Below are 17,713 nucleotides of genomic sequence, written 5' to 3'. Positions count from 1 at the left end.
CTACGATTGATATTATTTTAGAATATTCAAAATTTCAATAGGGATGATATTGAAAATTTCATTATTCCCCATATTTCCACATTTTTATATAGTATAATAATAAAAGTATAGATATAGATAATTGATTTTTTAATTTTCTAAATTACTTCTATTTAATATGCCTTATTGCCAATAATTTTTCTATTAAATTCTACATTGGAAGTGACGTATAACATATAAAAGTAAAAATAAAAATTGCCAAAACATCCTTAATGAATTTAGGGATTGGCGAAAATAGCACTAAATTTTTAATTTTATTTATTAAAAAAATAAAGATAATTTAATTTTGATCGGTCATATTCACTTTCTATTTAAATTTAAATTCTATTAGATAAAATAAGCAATAGAATTATATACTATACATGGTATATATTAAATTTAGTAAGAATACGATATCTTCAAGGATTGCAAATTTATTAGTTGAAAAAATAAAGGTAATTAAATTGATGGTTGTATTAATTTTCTATTTAAATCTAAACTTTTATTGGATAAATTAAAAAATTATATTATATATTAAATAAGGTATATATTGAATATGGTAAGGGCATATTATTTTAAGGATTTTAATTTTATTAATTGAAAAAATAAAGATAAATTCATTTTAATTGGTTATGTTATACTATATAATGTAAATATTTAATATGGTAAGAATATAATATATTTAATTATTATTTTTAATGAAATTTTAATTTAATTGATTATTATTATTTTAAGTGCTACGATATATAAGCATAAGAAAATCTCAAGAGAAAATATAATGTGTTACCTCGGGAGGGAAACGATCCGTGACTCGTTCATAACCTATAAGACAATGAGACCCAAGATTCTATAGGAGAGAAGAAATACTGATGGTTGCAAACAATGCAAAATTAATAGTGTGATGCAGGCAGAAGATACCTCCCGGGAACAACTAAGCGGACAAAAATATCTTAAGGTCAAATATTATTAGTCCTATGTAGTATACATCATAAAAATACTAATATCGAATTCAATCAAGAATCCTAAATTTGAACTTAATTACAAATCTAAATATTAAAATAAAAAAAAGATAAATATTTAATCTCTAAATTGTACTATTTATTGATTTATTATTATGACAATAATCAATATTTGAATTATGTTTTAAATCAGAGTCTATTTGAACTCAATTAAGTATTTTAAGGACTAATATCTAATCTCATCAAATAAGAATCATGTATGCAAAAATTAAATTACGAGTAGGGATGATAATTTTATCCGACCCGACCCGATTTTAGATGGTGTATAAATGGGTTTGGATTATAATTTTAGTATTAGCATCGAATTTGGAGCATATCTGAATTTAAGTGGGCGGATAAATCAGAATTTTATGCCTATTAATAATATTAAACCCATGACTTTTGTATATCAATTAAGTTATCTTTAAGTTATCTTCCCACCAAGCTATTTGACACTATTGTGCAAGAAATAAGCATATATATATATATATATATATATATATATATATATATATATATATTCTAGCAAAGTATAATAATTTATAATCATTTATTAAAGCATAAAATATTATTGGATATAAATATAATCTTATTCATAAGTAAAATTTTAATAAAATTACGTAAATTAAATTATAATATCTTAATAAATTGAATTTAGTTTTTTTTTTTCATAAAATATACTGAACAAAATTATGAGCCTAAGTAATCTTTTCGGACTACTTAATTGCCCTCCGGAAAATTTGAAAATACCCTGAATACCCTCTATCCCCAAAAACCAAAATCTACTTTCACTCCATTTTTTCCCTCCCTGACACAAACCATAAACCACCTTCACTGCCACCATGACTATGCCAACTAACACCCTGAGACACTTACCAGCCACTCACTTGTGGCTCCATAGACTCAACAAACTTCAAAAGCTCCATTCTTCAGCCTCTCTTTCTCCTTCTCCCTTCACTCAAGATCCGCAGCAGCAGCGACAACAAGAAAGAACCCAGAAAACCCAACAAACCCGACTCAGTAACAGTGACAAAAACATCAAGAATGATATTGTGGAATCAATTGGAGTTAACAATAATTCTAACTCATTTTTCCCGAAGAGAGGCCAGACTTTGGAGTTGGTTTGTGAGTCTTTGGCTTTCAAGGGGAAGGGTGTATGCAAAGTGCCCGATACTGGGTTCGTTCTCATGTGTGACCGTGCACTTCCTGGTGAAAGATTCATTGGCCGGGTAACACGCAGAAAAGGAAGTTATGCTGAGGTATTTTTCCCTTTTCTCAAGCTTATCACGCAAATTGTTCTTATGGATTGTATTTGATTCCTCAAAATGTCAAGAAAATGTTGATTCCTCAAAATGTCAAGAAAATGTAAGAAAATTTAAAATTGGTTTTAGTAAATTGTCAGCTGGGTGGTTTCATCTTCTGAAGAGAGGCACTTGTTAAAAAAGGTTGCTTTAATTTGTGAATTTTAGTCCAATTGATACTGGGTGCTTCAAAAAATTTTGTGGATAATCTGCAGAAAATTAATTAAAGACTATAATGGGTTTGTTGCTTAGTATTGAGACTGTTGTTTCCTTATTTGTGCAGTTTCTTCTTATATTGGATGTCATGGTTATGAAATAAAATCCACAGAAGTGAAAGCAAGTCTAAATTAGTTTGCACCAAAAGAAGTTGTGGTAACTGAATTGAATAGATCTTGCATCGGTTTTGCTTATTCCTTGTCCTTGTAATTCATTTGCTTTGGTGTACAATTTGATGAAGTGTGCAACCCTCTTTCTTTGTCTGGTGTTAGCTCATGCAATTTCCGGTGCCGTCACCTGATTTTTATAGAAGAGTGTGGGGCAGAGATGGGGAAGGAAGGGGAAGGAAAGGGGAGAGGGGGCGTGGGAAGGGGAAAAAATAAAACAAAATAAAAAAAAAAATACTAAGATTAACCTTTTTATTGTGCTAAATTTGGTAAATTAAAAAGATAACATATTTAGATGTTTGTAATTTATTTTGTCATTTGGTTGTATTGTGTCTAACTAGTGATCTGTTTTGTTTCAATAAATGGACAGGTAACTAAGGTGAAAACGTTATCCCCTCATTTGGATATTGTAGATGCCCCTTGTGAGTATGCTGCATATTGTGGGGGTTGTAAAACTCAAAATCTGGTGTACGAGGCTCAGCTCAAAGCTAAGGAACAGCAAGTCCATGGGTTGGTGGTAAATGTTGGGAAATTTTCAGATAAAGATCCAGAATTTTATAGCATTATGAAGCCCATTGTTCCCTGTGATTTTCAATTCCATTATAGAAATAAGGTAAATGTTCTGTAGAGCATAAACATTTTAAAAACTGGTTGAGCATAAACATTTTTGCAAACAGTTGAACTTAGGCCCCTTTTGATTCAGGGGATGAGAAAACGGGAAGAGGAATTGAGATTCATTCCCTTTTCTTGTTTCTAATACTATTAGCCCCTATATGGGGATGAAAACTGGGTATTGCAAGGCTCATTTATTACAAAGACATCACTTTCATTCTGTTGGATAACCAAACAAATTAAGGAATGAAAACAAAGGCTTTATTTTAATTCTTGAGCTCGCCTTCAGCAACCAAAACAAATTGTTGTACTTGTATGCAATAACTGTAGACTCTCTGTCTTTATCTAGCAGCTGAAAACTATAATTGTTTGTAGAGTGTGATACCTTTATTTTCTGCAAAATTCTCCACAGATGCTGTTCAGATCAAAAGGTATAGAAAACATTGATGCTTATTCTGAAAAATAAATAAAATGACTCATGTATCATGTGCCCCTATATTGGAATCTCCTCTCCACCTTCAATCAATGGAAAATGATGTAAAATGATCTTGGAAATTAGTGACCACATTCAGTATGCTGCCATTATAGTCCTTGTGATATCTCATTAGTTAGTCAAGGAGAATACAAGGAGATAAATTTTAGGTGTTGAATTTGCAATATGGTTTCTTAATTCTACTTGTAGTGCATGTCATCATAATCTTGTCATATTTATCATGTATGTGGTTATCCAAAATTTTGCATTTTTCCAACGTGAGAATATGTAGCCGCTATATACTTTGCTTTTCAAACCATGTAAACAGAAAATGTTTTAGCTGCTACTTGACTCTGGCAGATGGAGTTCTCATTTGGTCCTCAAAAATGGCTACCTAAGGAGTTAATAGGAGAGAAACAAGAAGGCAGTGAAAGCTATGCATTGGGACTGCATGCTCCAGGCTTTTTTGACAAGGTTCTAAATGTTGACGGGTGCTTGTTACAAAGTGAGCCTGCTAACACGGTATGCTTGTTTTAAATGTATTATTGGATGTATTTATATTCACTGGGATTTTTGTGTGGGGGTTCTGCACTGCACATTGAATATGAGTGATTTTTTGAGAAAGTTTTTGCTAGTTTCTACCAATTACATCAGGGATTCACCTTTTGTTAATTTCATTGGAATTTATGTTGCAGTCTGATGGTCTATGACAACTAATATTCTCTAGGTAAATAAAAATTCCTTATTTACTGTTAGGTTTTATAAAGATTTGCTTAATTTGGAGACACGTTTTAGAGTTATGCACTCCATGGCATCAATGTAATAGGTAGTGATGTGGGCACAAATTTCTATTAGTGTAGTAGTATTTTAGTTTATCTACTCCAGGTTTAGATTTATGTTTTTGTTGTTTTCTGTTTTACTGTCGTTACATGCCCAAAACAGTATTTTTATGCCATGCATAAGGATGTCAAACAGGAGGAAAAAAAAAAGTGAAGCAAATAACAATGCCACATGAATACGTGAAGCATTTTGGATTTTATTCCCAATCTACACAGAGTTTGCGACTTTTCCTTTCAGTTTTCTTGCTGTTTAGTGGATTTTCAACTCACCAATTATTATTGAAATCCTTGTATATGATAATGTATTATAGGATTTATGTAAAAGGAACTGTATGTTTCGTGCGTTCTTTGACGTGCATTTCTGACAAACAGGTTCTAGCAACTGTCCAAGATTGTTGGAGGGATTCAGTGGGCCTTACTCCTTATAATGTTTATTCTCATGCTGGGTTTCTCAAGCACCTAATGCTAAGAACTGGAAGGTACCGTGAACTCTGTTATATTCCTCAAGCTTAATTTTCATCTTACTTGAAAGACGCTCAAGTCTATCTGTCACATAATTGTCACATTGAACTGGGGAATGAACATGTGAATTTAATATGTATGGATGTCCTATCAAACAGCTGTCAGGTAAATAATGAAGTGACATCTAATTATGTTTTCTTGGTTAAGAGTCCCAAGTTAACTATGGTTTGAATTACATAAAATCAAGAATAAGGATTTAACAGATTCTAATTTTGCATTAGTTAATTGACATATTCATATGAGAATTCAGCATTTCAAGAGGCTATGAACACCTTAGAAAATGAAAAGTGTCACCATGAGGCAATCGTTTGACTGTCATATTTCTGATTTATCATTGCAATTTTTTTTTTCCTTTTCCAATTCAGTACTTATGATTAGTGATTCAGGAATGCTGAGTCTGGTTCGCTTGAGCTCATGGTTAACTTTGTCACCTCATCCTACAAGCCAGAGCTGCTGAAGCCCCTAATGGAAAAGATTTCAGCTATCCCAGAAGTGGTTTGTATTGCTAATTCCAAGATATTCTAGTATTCAGTTATAACTTCCATGGGCCTCCTTTTGTTGACCCACATTTTGATGGATCCTATTATTTAATGTAGTGCTACACATGCATTATGTGTCGGAGCAGTTCTAACTGACTCCAATTCATGTCAAAACCATTGATTACTTGACCCCAGTATGAGACTGAGATTGCAACATATGCTGAGACAATCCTACCCAGGTTGCTTTATTCCTTATTTATCTCTGTTCTCTTTTCTTGTTGATAACTGGTAGGTAAGCATCATGAATAATGTAAATTCCTCTGTTGGCAACACATCTGTTGGAGAGGAGGAATACACTTTGTATGGCAAATCCACCATCACAGAGGTCTTACGAGGACTTACCTTTCAAATTTCAGCCAACTCTTTCTTTCAGACAAATACACATCAGGTACATGCATCATGGAATAACTGTAGATTGAATGCTTTCTAAGGTTTCATACTTCTTAACAACCCCCTCTCCATACTCTCTTTATTCCGTTTGATTTGTTCTGTCCATAACCAGTAAAATGGAAAGATTTGATACTGTTTAGGCAGAGGTTCTGTACAAACTTATTGAAGATTGTGCTGGTCTCAGAGGAGATGGATCAGAAATTGTTCTTGACCTATTTTGCGGAACGGGCACCATTGGTCTGACTCTTGCCAGAGGGTATATCTCTACTGTTCAGTCAGTTCTATATGTAGAGTACAATCAATCTGACATCATGTTTTATTTTGGCGCCTTTGTCTTTATAGGGCTAAGCATGTTTATGGCTATGAAGTTGTTCCTCAAGCAATCTCAGATGCTTTTAGGAATGCCGAGCTGAATGGCATCACTAATGCCACATTTGTGCAAGGGGATCTTAACAAAATTGGTGAAAATTTTGGCAACAATTTCCCAAAGCCTGATGTTGTCATTTCAGGTTATTTTCTTGTCAGATGCCTTGTAAAACTTGCAGCATACCTATTGGTTTTTCCTTGAAATGTTCAAAGTATATTGTTTGATATTATGCATATTTATTTACTCAAGAAGGACAATATAGCTTTCTTTTCTTCTTTTATTTATTTCAGAAATTGTGCATGGGTTGGGAAGGGACATAATATTGACTTTGCCAAGTTCATTAAACTTTTTGCTTGAGGACTCCATTTTTTCTCTTTCTATTGGTCTGCATGATTTCATTTCCGAATGTACCCTTCAGCATATTGAACTTGTCTGACAAACTCTGCTATCTCTTTTATGCTTCATTGCAGTGGATGTCTTTTCTTTTTATATTTGTTCCCAAATTTGAAATGATTAGTAAATTGGATCTATTTTGGCAATTAACAATCAAATTTCTTAGTATTTTAAATACCTATCTTTGCAAGTAACATGAGAAGCATGTACAAAGTACTTTTTGCCAGTATGAACTGTGATGCAATAAGCCTGCACTGGCCATGGGTCTGTGAAGGATTCTTGGATATTGATTTTATTGACAACAACTGAAATTAGATAACTTATTTTTTTTTAGCTTGAGGATGAGGGGGTTGGGAGTAGGGGAAGCTAATGTTTAAGGTTCTATTTTATTGATTGGCAAAAAGAAAATTGAATTAAATTTCATTAAAAGATGACAATTCCAGCACCAAGTATTCTCAATTTTGCTTTGATGTGACATTTTGCAGATCCAAATCGTCCTGGTATGCACATGAAGTTGATTAAATTTCTGTTAAAGCTTAAGGCTCCTCGTATTGTTTATGTATCATGTAATCCAGCCACATGTGCACGTGACCTCGATTACCTTTGCCATGGTGTGGTATGTAGTCTTACTGACCGCTCTGCTTTTGGAAATTGAAACCATATCTGTAATCTAAATTTCTGAAATCTTTGTGCAGAAAGAGCAAAATATAAAAGGATGTTACAAACTAAAAAGCCTACAGCCGGTGGACATGTTTCCTCACACCCCTCACATAGAGTGTGTTTGCCTGTTAGAGCTTTGCTGATCTTCACTTACAACGCATATCCAGACCAGTAAGGTTCAAGACGTGAGCTTTTTGACCAATGCTCTACTCTGATTTCCGAAATAGAAGGGTGATTATTTTCTTCAGAGATGATTGAGTTTCTTTTGCTTCCCATGTTTATTTGAAGCTAATTTTTGGAGCCTCGAGATGCCTACAGGGATGATAGCCAAAGCAGGTCTCAAAAGAATGCAGCTTAATTTTACATTCAATTAGTAGTTTAAAAGAGAAACTTAATTGTAGAGTCGAAACAAGTGACAGATTCTAGCTACAATTTCATATTTTTCTGTATAGTGATTTGTGTTCATTTCCAAAACGGTTATGATAATCTGCAGTTGACAGTGTTTAGATATTCTCGAGGGAAGTGGTTGGTATTTGAAATTTTCAGGTATATTTACATTTTTTTCCCTCAATTTTTAAACTTTACAGCTGCAGGTTGAGAACTATGATATAATTGGAAGTCCCTTCTCCAGCTGATAATAAATACGCCGTGTTCATGAATCGGTAATGCAATGTATGCGTAATTAATACTCAAATCCAAACAAATCTGTGCCTTTTCATTTTGTTGTTGCAAGTAATTATTAATGTTTACAGAAGGGGATTCTAAAATTTAAGGGAAAAAGAATGAAACACCTTACCCATATAAGAGAGAAGGGATAGAAGCATAAAATTCACGGATTAATTTCATATCACAAACACAAAGTACGAAAATTTCACAATGACTGAGGGGAACCATGTGATCAAAATTAGAAGCTACATCTATGTGTTTGTGGCATTATCTTACATCTTCAATGGTGGTGATGCAATGATCAAAGCAACAATGAAAGACATGGAAATGGCTAAGCATACAGGAACAGTCAAAACCATAAAGGTTGTACTTATAAGCACCAACTGAATTGTTTATTTTCTTGTTTTTGACTATTCTTAATCTTCATAATTTAAAGATTTTTAATGGATTAATTTTAATTTCCAAATAACTTTTTAAACTCAATTGGTATTGCAGGTTGAAGACGGTGATGTAATTGACTGTGTTGACATCTACAAACAACCAGCTTTTAGTCATCCACTCCTCAAGAATCACAAAATACAGGTTATTCTGTTATTTGAACTCTTTTTAAAGATGATTCATTAAAAAGAACGAACTTTACTATGATTTTATATTTGATTGTGCAGTTGAAACCCAGTTCCTATCCTGGTGGAATCATGACAAGCAACAACTCTGTCCTTTTTCAAGAATGGAATAAGAAAGGAAAATGCCCTAAAGGAACAATTCCTATTGTAAGAACACAAGTATTTAATCCTCTGAAACCTAGACCAATTATCCCAAACCAGACACACTATAATAGAAGCGTTTATAGTAATGATATTTATGAGGTACTCTGCACCAATTCCCTGTATTTAAATTTCATTTTCCACTGAACGAAAATTTATATTTTTAATTTTCATTTTCTGCTTGGTTGTATAAATTAGCACGCCCAAGTCTCTGCGGACGGTGGCAACTTCTTAGGAGCACAAGCAAGACTTAATGTATGGAATCCTGCAACTTTTGGTACAGAAGTTAGTTCGGCTCAAATTTGGGTTGTAGCAGGACGTGACCAAGGTCTTAACTTTATTCAGGCTGGTTGGAAGGTACATAACAGAGACTATATTATATATAAATTTCTAATTTTGATATTTAAATTTCACTTAATTTGTCAAAATAAATAATGATTTCAGGTTAACAAAGGGGAAAAGGATACAAGGTTTTATAGTTATTGGACGGTAATTCAAGAATCATTTCCTTTCTATTAAAGTTTCAAGAATGGTCTTAATTGGTTAAATTGATCTATTTATGTAACTTATTGAAGTTTTATAATTTGATCTGTTAGAGAGACAATTATCAAAGTACAGGTTGCTACAATCTTGATTGCCCTGGTTTTGTGCAAACCAACCATAGAATTGCTTTTGGTGCTGCTATAGAACCAATCTCCAAATACGATGGCCCGCAATATTCTATAGACATAACTATACACAAGGTACTTAATTAAAGGCCGAAAGAACATTTTAAGTACAAAACAAGAGTAACCCACCTTTTAGCTCTGTTGAAGCTGTGAAAACTCTGATGGTCTGATTGATGAAAACGATTATTTAATTTGTTTCAGGACATGAAGAGTGGGAACTGGTGGCTGCAAGTGCATGGTCAAGAAGTAGGATATTGGCCTCCATCAATATTAACAAGTCTAGCTAATAGATCAACATTAATAAATTGGGGTGGATTGGTTGTGAATTTTCAATATCATGGTCGCCATACATCTACTCAAATGGGAAGTGGGCTTTTTCCAGGAGAAGGGTTCGGAAAAGCAAGTGCATTTTGGGGTCTTGGATATATAGACAATTTGGGTAAAATGAGAGATCCTGAACATCTTATGCCTTATGTCACAAAGCCTTCTTGCTATGACTTGAAAGTTGGAAAAAAAAACAAGGATTTTGGAGTTCACTTTTATTATGGGGGTCCTGGATTTTCACCACGATGCCTGTAGAGCAATTAATTACCTTATTTTCAACACAGAAGCAAGTATTTAAATAAAGAGCAAGAATATTAATCAAATGACATATAAATTTTTATTTTATATTTACGGTCGTGTTCAGCAACATATTTCATATAGCTTTTAGAATTTTGAATAAAATCAAAACTCTATCTCTATTATTTATATTGTTCAGTGATGTAGCGTAGCTTAACATTGGATGAAGAAGCATATTATAAAATGTTATGAAATGCTAGTTAAACAGCTGACAACTATTGAAATTATTACTTTTATTGAACAAACCCTACATTTATTTAAGTTTTATATTATGCTTATCTTTATTATTTTTTTCACATTTTGTTGACATATAAAACAGGATACTGGCCTAACTCCATACTGACAAGTTTATCTAAGGAAGGCTCTAATTATATTTATATATGCTGGGGTGGAGAAGTTGGCAAAGATAGTTAAATACAGGACCAATCAACAGAAATGGGAAGTGGGCATTTTCCTAAGGAAGGTTGGGGAAAATAAACACCTTTTAGGCGTGCAATATCAGCATTCTTTAAGAATTCAGTCCCAAATTTTAAATATATAGATATGAAATTTATGATGTGTGCCCTATGCAAACTAGCTAATTAGTAATCACAACTCACTACTATTAGCATTTTAAATTTGACAAATAAATTCATGGTTATTTCCCGGTCAGGTCATTATGAAGTGCTTGATCTTTTCTCCTGAAAACTTTGAATTTAGAAAGATAAGAGAAGCAACCAGTACAAGGCAACCTTCATGAAAAGGGAATGGTCCAATTGACATTAAACAAAATGTATTTACATGCTTTTAATATGTATAACAGAAATACATATACAAAAGTATATTTCATAAGGCTTCTAAGATCACTATCATTTCCACCAGTATGTCTCGCTGAAAACAAAATTCCAAAAAACTAGTCATACAGTTTTCTTTCTTCTTGTATGGACTGGAAAATCCGAGCTGCTGATTCAGTTGCTGATTTAGGGTTGTGAGGAACAACCTTAATCACGTGTGTACGCAGCTCATTCAGTTGAACATTTGGATCTGATACCTGGGTTGTTGGTTCTGTAGGAAAAAAAGGAAGTGCATCTCCTTTTGGCCTCTTGAAGGGGCTACTTGCCGTACTTTCCTGTACCTCACTTTCCTTAGATGCTTGAAATTTCCCACCACACAAGATCACACGACTCATCTGACTTAACATATTACATGAACTTTGATGGGGGAAGGCAAATTTAATGTCCCCAGCTGAAGATTGATTATCCTTTGACGGGGGTGCAATGAATGGTGTCACCAGCTCCACTGCTGAGACTGAGATGGAAGGACTCATGACCGGCATGGCATGCGGTGGAAAATATGTCTGTCCCAAAGGAGGGATCATGGGAAGGATTCCAATCCCTTGTTGAACACCACAGGCTGCATTCAGAAAGTCCCCACCCCCTGCAGGTAAATTCATAGGGCCACATTTGCCATAAACTGGCGCTATGAATCCTGCAGTTGGAGGGCACGGCCCTGCGTAGGGCTTGTAAACAAGACCCTCAGAGTGGGACATGACTGGAACTAACCACTGATTTCCTTGGGGTGGGAAACACCATGGAGATTGTCTAGTATTGGCAGCAATAGGAGACAGTAGTACACCTTCTGAATGAGAGCCGTCATTTGATTGTTGGGTAAGAAGTCCTTTACTTGTTTCATTGTTCACATGAGGAAGGGGAAGCTTCACAACAGCATTTTCATCAGCAAATTCAGCACTAGGATACGGCTTCTGAGAAACATCCTTTTGTTTATCAATTAGAGGTGGTTGTTCTCTAGCATTCTCAGAAGCAACCTTCTTGACTGGAGACACCTCCAATGAAGCTTTTGCCAAATAAATATTATCTTCAAGCAATAAATCAGGCGATCCAGCAATCAACATTTGTACCTGTTCCAAGTTAGCACAAGTTGTAGGTTCTCTTTCCAAAGGAATCAAGAAAAGACAGCATATGGAGATCCAATTGTAGGAAAAGCGTTAGCAACTTGATCAGGTGAGCATACCTTTATCAGCCTATGTAATTCAAATACTTGTATCTTGAATTCTCTTTGTTGTCTGAAAAAACAATAACAAGTCAGGTCAAACACTAACGCTCGAATAGTAAAAAGGAGAAGACCACCATATGTATAGGATTAAGCAGAACCTTATGTGCTATTTCAGAAAATAATGGTGTCTACATTTGAAATTCTTGGTAGATGGTCTACTCTTATAATATAAATGCTTATTTCCATCTAAAATTTATTAAAGACTCGTTGCAGATAGAAAGAAAGAGTTAGAATCAACAACTAAATCAGTGTGTGTCAATAAGACAAAACAAACAACCCTTAAGTCTCCCAATCCATCCCTCTCCACCTCCCCAAACCCAAGAGACCAAATATCATATGGTTGTTGAGCTTGCTTTCTTGAGTAATTTCGTCTAAAACTTGCTCTGCTCCATAAAATCTGCCAAACAACCATGAATTGCAAGTATAATATAAGAATACCAAATCACTTCATAAACATACATGTGTTAACGTTCACAGTTTTATTATTTATGCATATGGTTATGTCCTGACCTAATTTTCTACTCAATTTAGTGAATAGATGAATATGGCTGATTGCTGAAGCAGAAAAAGACAATTAGAGATAGAAATTTTGACTGCTCTAAAATCCACAAAAGTAACTAAATGATTTCAGAACAAATACAAATATAGACTGCAGAAATTTCCTAGAGCTTGTAACCTGCGGAATTATCTAAAATACACCCTAAAGAGCGTTTAATGATCAGTGCACATGAGACGAGTAACTACAAGAGGTGGAAATTTTAACTTGGATTAAATAGGATTCCAAGAAGCACATCAATTTTATAAAGTAAATTAAATTTGATGTTGGTACCCTGCAACTCATGGAAATAGAAGCTACCGGAAGAATACTTACTTGACAATAGCTCTTCTTGCCTCCCAAAATTGTCCCTCACCTATTACTCTAATAACATTGTCAGAAGTTATACCAAAAGCAGATACAGAGTCCATCATGGAAGTTTTTGAGACATCATCTCGTCTTTGAACGTTTCCCACTTGCAAAGACCCATATTTGTCTTGGTTAGTTTTTATGACATTCTCAATGTCACTGTGACTTCTGTTGTAATTTCCAAGTGAAAACCAAGAACATGATTCATGTCTCATTTTGGAAGCGTTTTCCTTACCCATGCTCAAAGCAAATTCCACCAAATCCTTATCTTTATGGACTATTTTTCTGTCTTGCATTTCTATAAAATTTTTATTTAGCCAGGAATTTGTGCCATGTAACCCTTTCAAAACATTCCCTGAACTGCTACTGTTTTCCTGGTTTGACAATGGATGTGCTCGCTTCAATGATTCAGTTCTCTTAACTTTAGCTGATGGGCTCGAGGATGCATCTACTGACGTTTTATCTTGAACTGATGGGACTGAAGCTGGTCTCTCCACAGGATCCAGAAAAGCATGAGATATTTTTGCGTTCTCTTCAGCTTGCTTCCTCATAGACTCTCTTGCTTTTTGATTTACGGTGCCAGTTCCTTTCCTCCGCTTTTCAGAACCATTTTGGAACTGCATTGAGAAGCTCAAATTCCAGCAAGGCTGACTATCTTGCTCTTTATTGTGTTTACTGCTACAAAGCAAAACAGCTCCTGACTGGGAAGAGGTAGGAACTCCAAAATCTTTTTCATCACCAAATTTATTGCACGAGACGTTTTTGAAGTTGGCAAAATTGTGTGATTGAAACGAATTGCTTTCAGCAATAAATGATAATGGCTGTGTGGTTTTCAAATTTCGATCATCTGTGGAATTCATAGATTTCCATTCTGGGCTAGCCATTTTAGTGCTTAGCTTAACTCCACCAAAGGAATGAGAAAAAGACTCTTCGGAAAGTGAAGATGCAGGGGAATTGCAGAAAGTACTTCTTTCAAAACTACCACCCTGTAAATAAAGTAATTCACACAACAGCAAAAGATACATAAGTATTGAAAATTCATAACACATGAAATGATGAAACCATGGAGCAAATCAGCATTAATCACTAGTAAGCCAACTGTAAAGGTAGAGAAGAAGCATGGGAGCTCAAAATATATTTTTCAATAAAATGAAAATTGACAGTTGCTAAGTGGTAATATTCCCACATTATGGTGCATGCAATCAAAGAATCGAACCTCTGCTTCTCCTTTCCCCTCTCTTGAAAAAAAAAAAAAATCCTAAATGTTGGCATTAGAAAAAATTGTGTAAATTTTGTGACCAACTCTTTGAAGTTTTAGAGACAATGAAAAAAGATGGAAGACAAATATACCTCCCAAAGTAGCTTCATTTATTCTATATCAAGAACAAAACTATTCCTAGTCAATGTGGAAATAAAAGGGTCAAAATATTGATCAAAGATCATACCGAAGTCTACAATCCAACACCTAAAGATTGCAACAAAGGATACAAATAGATGCATTGCTTAAAAAGCCAAGATATAATCCAAGGCCATTTATTGCCCATGATTTATATCAGAGACAGTACATATTCCAAATCAGTCCAAATCCAAAAAGACAGCCATTACTGGAAAACTTATCAAGGTATTGGCACTGCCAAATGTTAAAACAGACAAATTCAAGCGGGAGGGGGAAAATAATCTCTTATGAATTAGAAAAAAAAATAAAAGAATTATCAAACCCACCTGGCTTAAGGCCATTGAAGGAATCAACTTGTTTCCATTGTTTGGTGGAAGAGGCAACATGGATGACGATCCAGAACTAAACCTTTGAGAAGGGATACTGAGTTGTTCATACAGAGCCATTTTGTTCCTTGGAGGTGCCTTGGGCCCTCCTTTCTCTGTATCATTCACATGAAGCCTAGGAAATATAGGACTCATGATTTTTTCCTCATCTTTTGGCCCTCTCATCCTCCTCTCTTTTTTGACCAAAAGAATTCACTCATAAGAACTTATTTCTTTCCAAAAATTCACAACAAAGTCCATCCTCTTAGGGAAAAACCAAAAACCAGCCGTGGAAGAAATGCCTTCCAAAAGACCTATTCAAGATATTCAGCAAGGAAATAGAACTTCACTGAGAATCAATAGCAACCAAAAGACTTGCATATTCAGAGAGCAAAACCAGTAACTTCTCTAAAGAATTCACTCTATCCAAGATTAACTTACAAAACATAATAATAATTGATTGACTATTCGAATAAATTTAACCATCAAAAACAAAGGCAGGCCTACCCAGATAGCAAGAGCAGCCAATTGGTGAAGAATGCTCAGAATGCTCAATTGTGGAGCTAGTGAAGATCAACCCACCTCAAAAAAGCAAATCTCCTCGTGATTGAAAACCGTAAACAAAGAACTGGTGCACATGAAAGAATATTGACAAAAAAAAAAAAAAAAAAATCTACCTTTACAAGTACCCAAAAGCAATCCACCTCACAAAATCAAATCCTGAGCTAAAAGTGAACAACCCAGATGAAATTAGCTCAACTTTTCAAGTACCCAGAATCAACCCGCCCCAAAAGGACCAAACTCAAAACTGAATTTCAGGTACCAACAGGAAGAAAACATGACATTACCCAAAGCAACACAGGAGAATTATGAGGCCAAAGGGGATAGATAGATAGATATTGTAACAAAAGAAGATAAAAGAAAGCAAAGATAGAATAAGCAGATATATGTGGTCAAAAATAGATTCGACCAGGGAAGAGGTTCGCCTATGAATTCCACAGGAGAGGATCTGACCCAAAAAGCTACACAAAACCCCAAAAGGAACTTTTTAACAAAAAAAAAAAAAAAGATACGGACTTCGTAGGTCCCAACCGGATAGAACTCAAAACTTGCCCAATTCTAACATTCATCCTCTCCAATTCCACCCTTTTCAGTTCCATCAAGTTATATCCCGCTAATTCAGATGGACCCTACGTAGTACCCCTGTCCCTTCATTTTGATCTTATTATTAAAATATCAACGCTTTTTTCTAATTCGTCCCCAGATTTAATGCCATTCTATTATTTAGTCTCTCTATCTAAAACATACTATTTTTCTGATGTTTAATCCATCAATTTAACATTAAAAATACGATATCTTTTAGTCGAAAGACTGCATATTTAACGAAACCAAAAGGCTGATTCTCAATTGTAAAAATCGGTAAGAATTGTAAAAAAAGGTTACAGTTCTCAATTGCCAGACAAGTCCAAACGCAAGAAAACCGGCTGGATAAACGGCTGATTCTCTCTCTCACATGCGTATTTGGCCAACCTCAAACGGGATTTTACAGCCACGTGTTGTTTTCTTCCAAAAATCTGGCCAACAATTTTTAACGAAAAATCAGGTAAAGATCAGATCAGATTTTCTTTGGGAGTTCGTAACCACGCTCATCTGGTATCGTGTCTTCACCGCCAAACCAGTGGTGGACTGGTGGCCGCTGACATGAAAATGTACCCATTTTCCAACGTTTGCTGGATTAAGGCGCGTAAGGAATGGGTTGCTCTACGCAAATCCCGTTTGGGAAACAAAGATTGTGTCTTGATGTGTGAGAATCACAATTAAAATACTATATTAATCACTCGCACGTGATTAATTACCTATTAATATTGTTATTATTAGTGAAACGGAGAGTTTTATATTACCCCCTAAGAGTTTTACACGTGGTAATAAATTTGACTGCTTTTTTACGGATGAAGATTTTTTGAAATTCTTATTAAATCAAATTAAAATTTATATAATCTTTCATATTTTAAATTAAAATTGAATATGAAAAAGGAGACAAACCAAACTGATCAGGTGGATTTGGCTAAATTTGTGAATTGGATCTATTTGGGTGGCCCATTTGCAAACAATTACCATCAAGTATTAAAGGCTAATCTCCTGTGTCCAATTGCCCAGTTCCTCAAATAAGTTGTTCAATTGGAAATTTTTGGGTTGGGCCTCAATAATGGATCTGTTGAAGGAATTGGCTGGAATCTCTGATTTTGGTTTTGATTCCGATTTTGAAACCTTGGTCCGTAATGCTTCAATTTAGGATCTTTAATGCATAATAGCCCAAATTAGCCAAGTGGGCCACGCTTAGTATCAGAATTTAGGGCCAAAGCCCAAGTTCAAGTTGAGGTTGGAAGTTGGAAAAACAAGAAAAGAAAATTGCCAGCCAGCCTTAGTACTTGGTAAATGGTAATTAACTAATTACTATTTGCTCCATCCCAGAGTGTAAATGTAATACCAAAACGTATAGTAAACAAAATTGGACACATACGTGTGAGATGAAGTGGACCTAAGTAGCCTACAAGTGGGGGTCAGTGTCATCACCCTGGGCAGTAGGCAGCCAGCTTGGAGAATTCTAGGATTATACTCGGCAGTTCTAGAAAATGGAAGGAAAATGACCCTTCAGTTGAAAGTGATAAGGGCCCCTGCTGCTATCCCTTCCCCATGGGCTATTGGTCCCTTTTTTGGTTGTTGAGGCTAAGAGCCAATGAATGTGACAAAATCTCTCCCTTTCATGCATCCACATGAACAAG

At 34.8% G+C, this 17,713-nt stretch overlaps 3 protein-coding genes across 4 annotated transcripts; 2 read left to right on the top strand and 1 right to left on the bottom strand.

Moving 5' to 3' along the window:
• Positions 1-1,788: 1,788 nt before the first annotated feature.
• Positions 1,789-8,004, top strand: LOC105631510 (RNA methyltransferase family protein). Its single transcript, XM_012213651.4, has 10 exons — positions 1,789-2,275; positions 3,071-3,313; positions 4,145-4,306; positions 4,996-5,102; positions 5,532-5,640; positions 5,917-6,072; positions 6,215-6,330; positions 6,417-6,583; positions 7,320-7,450; positions 7,530-8,004. The coding sequence occupies exons 1-10, from the start codon at positions 1,859-1,861 to the stop codon at positions 7,635-7,637; spliced, it is 1,716 nt and encodes a 571-aa protein (XP_012069041.1). The 5' UTR covers positions 1,789-1,858; the 3' UTR covers positions 7,638-8,004.
• A 223-nt stretch (positions 8,005-8,227) lies between these two features.
• LOC105631511 (protein neprosin) lies at positions 8,228-10,261 on the top strand. Its single transcript, XM_012213653.4, has 7 exons — positions 8,228-8,523; positions 8,656-8,742; positions 8,826-9,026; positions 9,123-9,281; positions 9,369-9,413; positions 9,521-9,667; positions 9,794-10,261. Exons 1-7 carry the CDS (start codon positions 8,371-8,373, stop codon positions 10,169-10,171), a joined length of 1,170 nt encoding a protein of 389 aa, XP_012069043.1. The 5' UTR covers positions 8,228-8,370; the 3' UTR covers positions 10,172-10,261.
• A 684-nt stretch (positions 10,262-10,945) lies between these two features.
• On the bottom strand, positions 10,946-16,264 carry LOC105631512 (EARLY FLOWERING protein). 2 transcript variants are annotated; one of them, XM_089724051.1, is made up of 6 exons: positions 15,608-16,264; positions 15,438-15,512; positions 14,892-15,244; positions 13,137-14,155; positions 12,224-12,275; positions 10,946-12,110 (listed from the first exon to the last, which is right to left on the bottom strand). In XM_089724051.1, exons 3-6 carry the CDS (start codon positions 15,114-15,116, stop codon positions 11,106-11,108), a joined length of 2,301 nt encoding a protein of 766 aa, XP_089580177.1. In that variant the 5' UTR covers positions 15,117-15,244; positions 15,438-15,512; positions 15,608-16,264; the 3' UTR covers positions 10,946-11,105. The 2 variants fall into 2 exon arrangements, with proteins under 2 accessions (XP_089580177.1, XP_012069044.1); XM_012213654.4 differs by having other exon boundaries at positions 15,438-16,264.
• Positions 16,265-17,713: the final 1,449 nt, after the last annotated feature.

Source organism: Jatropha curcas, chromosome 1 (assembly GCF_041381405.1).
Source record: "Jatropha curcas cultivar XTBG-Jc1 chromosome 1, XTBG_Jcur_1.0, whole genome shotgun sequence".
NCBI lineage: Eukaryota > Viridiplantae > Streptophyta > Magnoliopsida > Malpighiales > Euphorbiaceae > Jatropha > Jatropha curcas.
The sequence above is the reverse complement of the archived record's forward strand: the minus strand, read 5'-3'. Positions and strand labels throughout refer to the sequence as shown.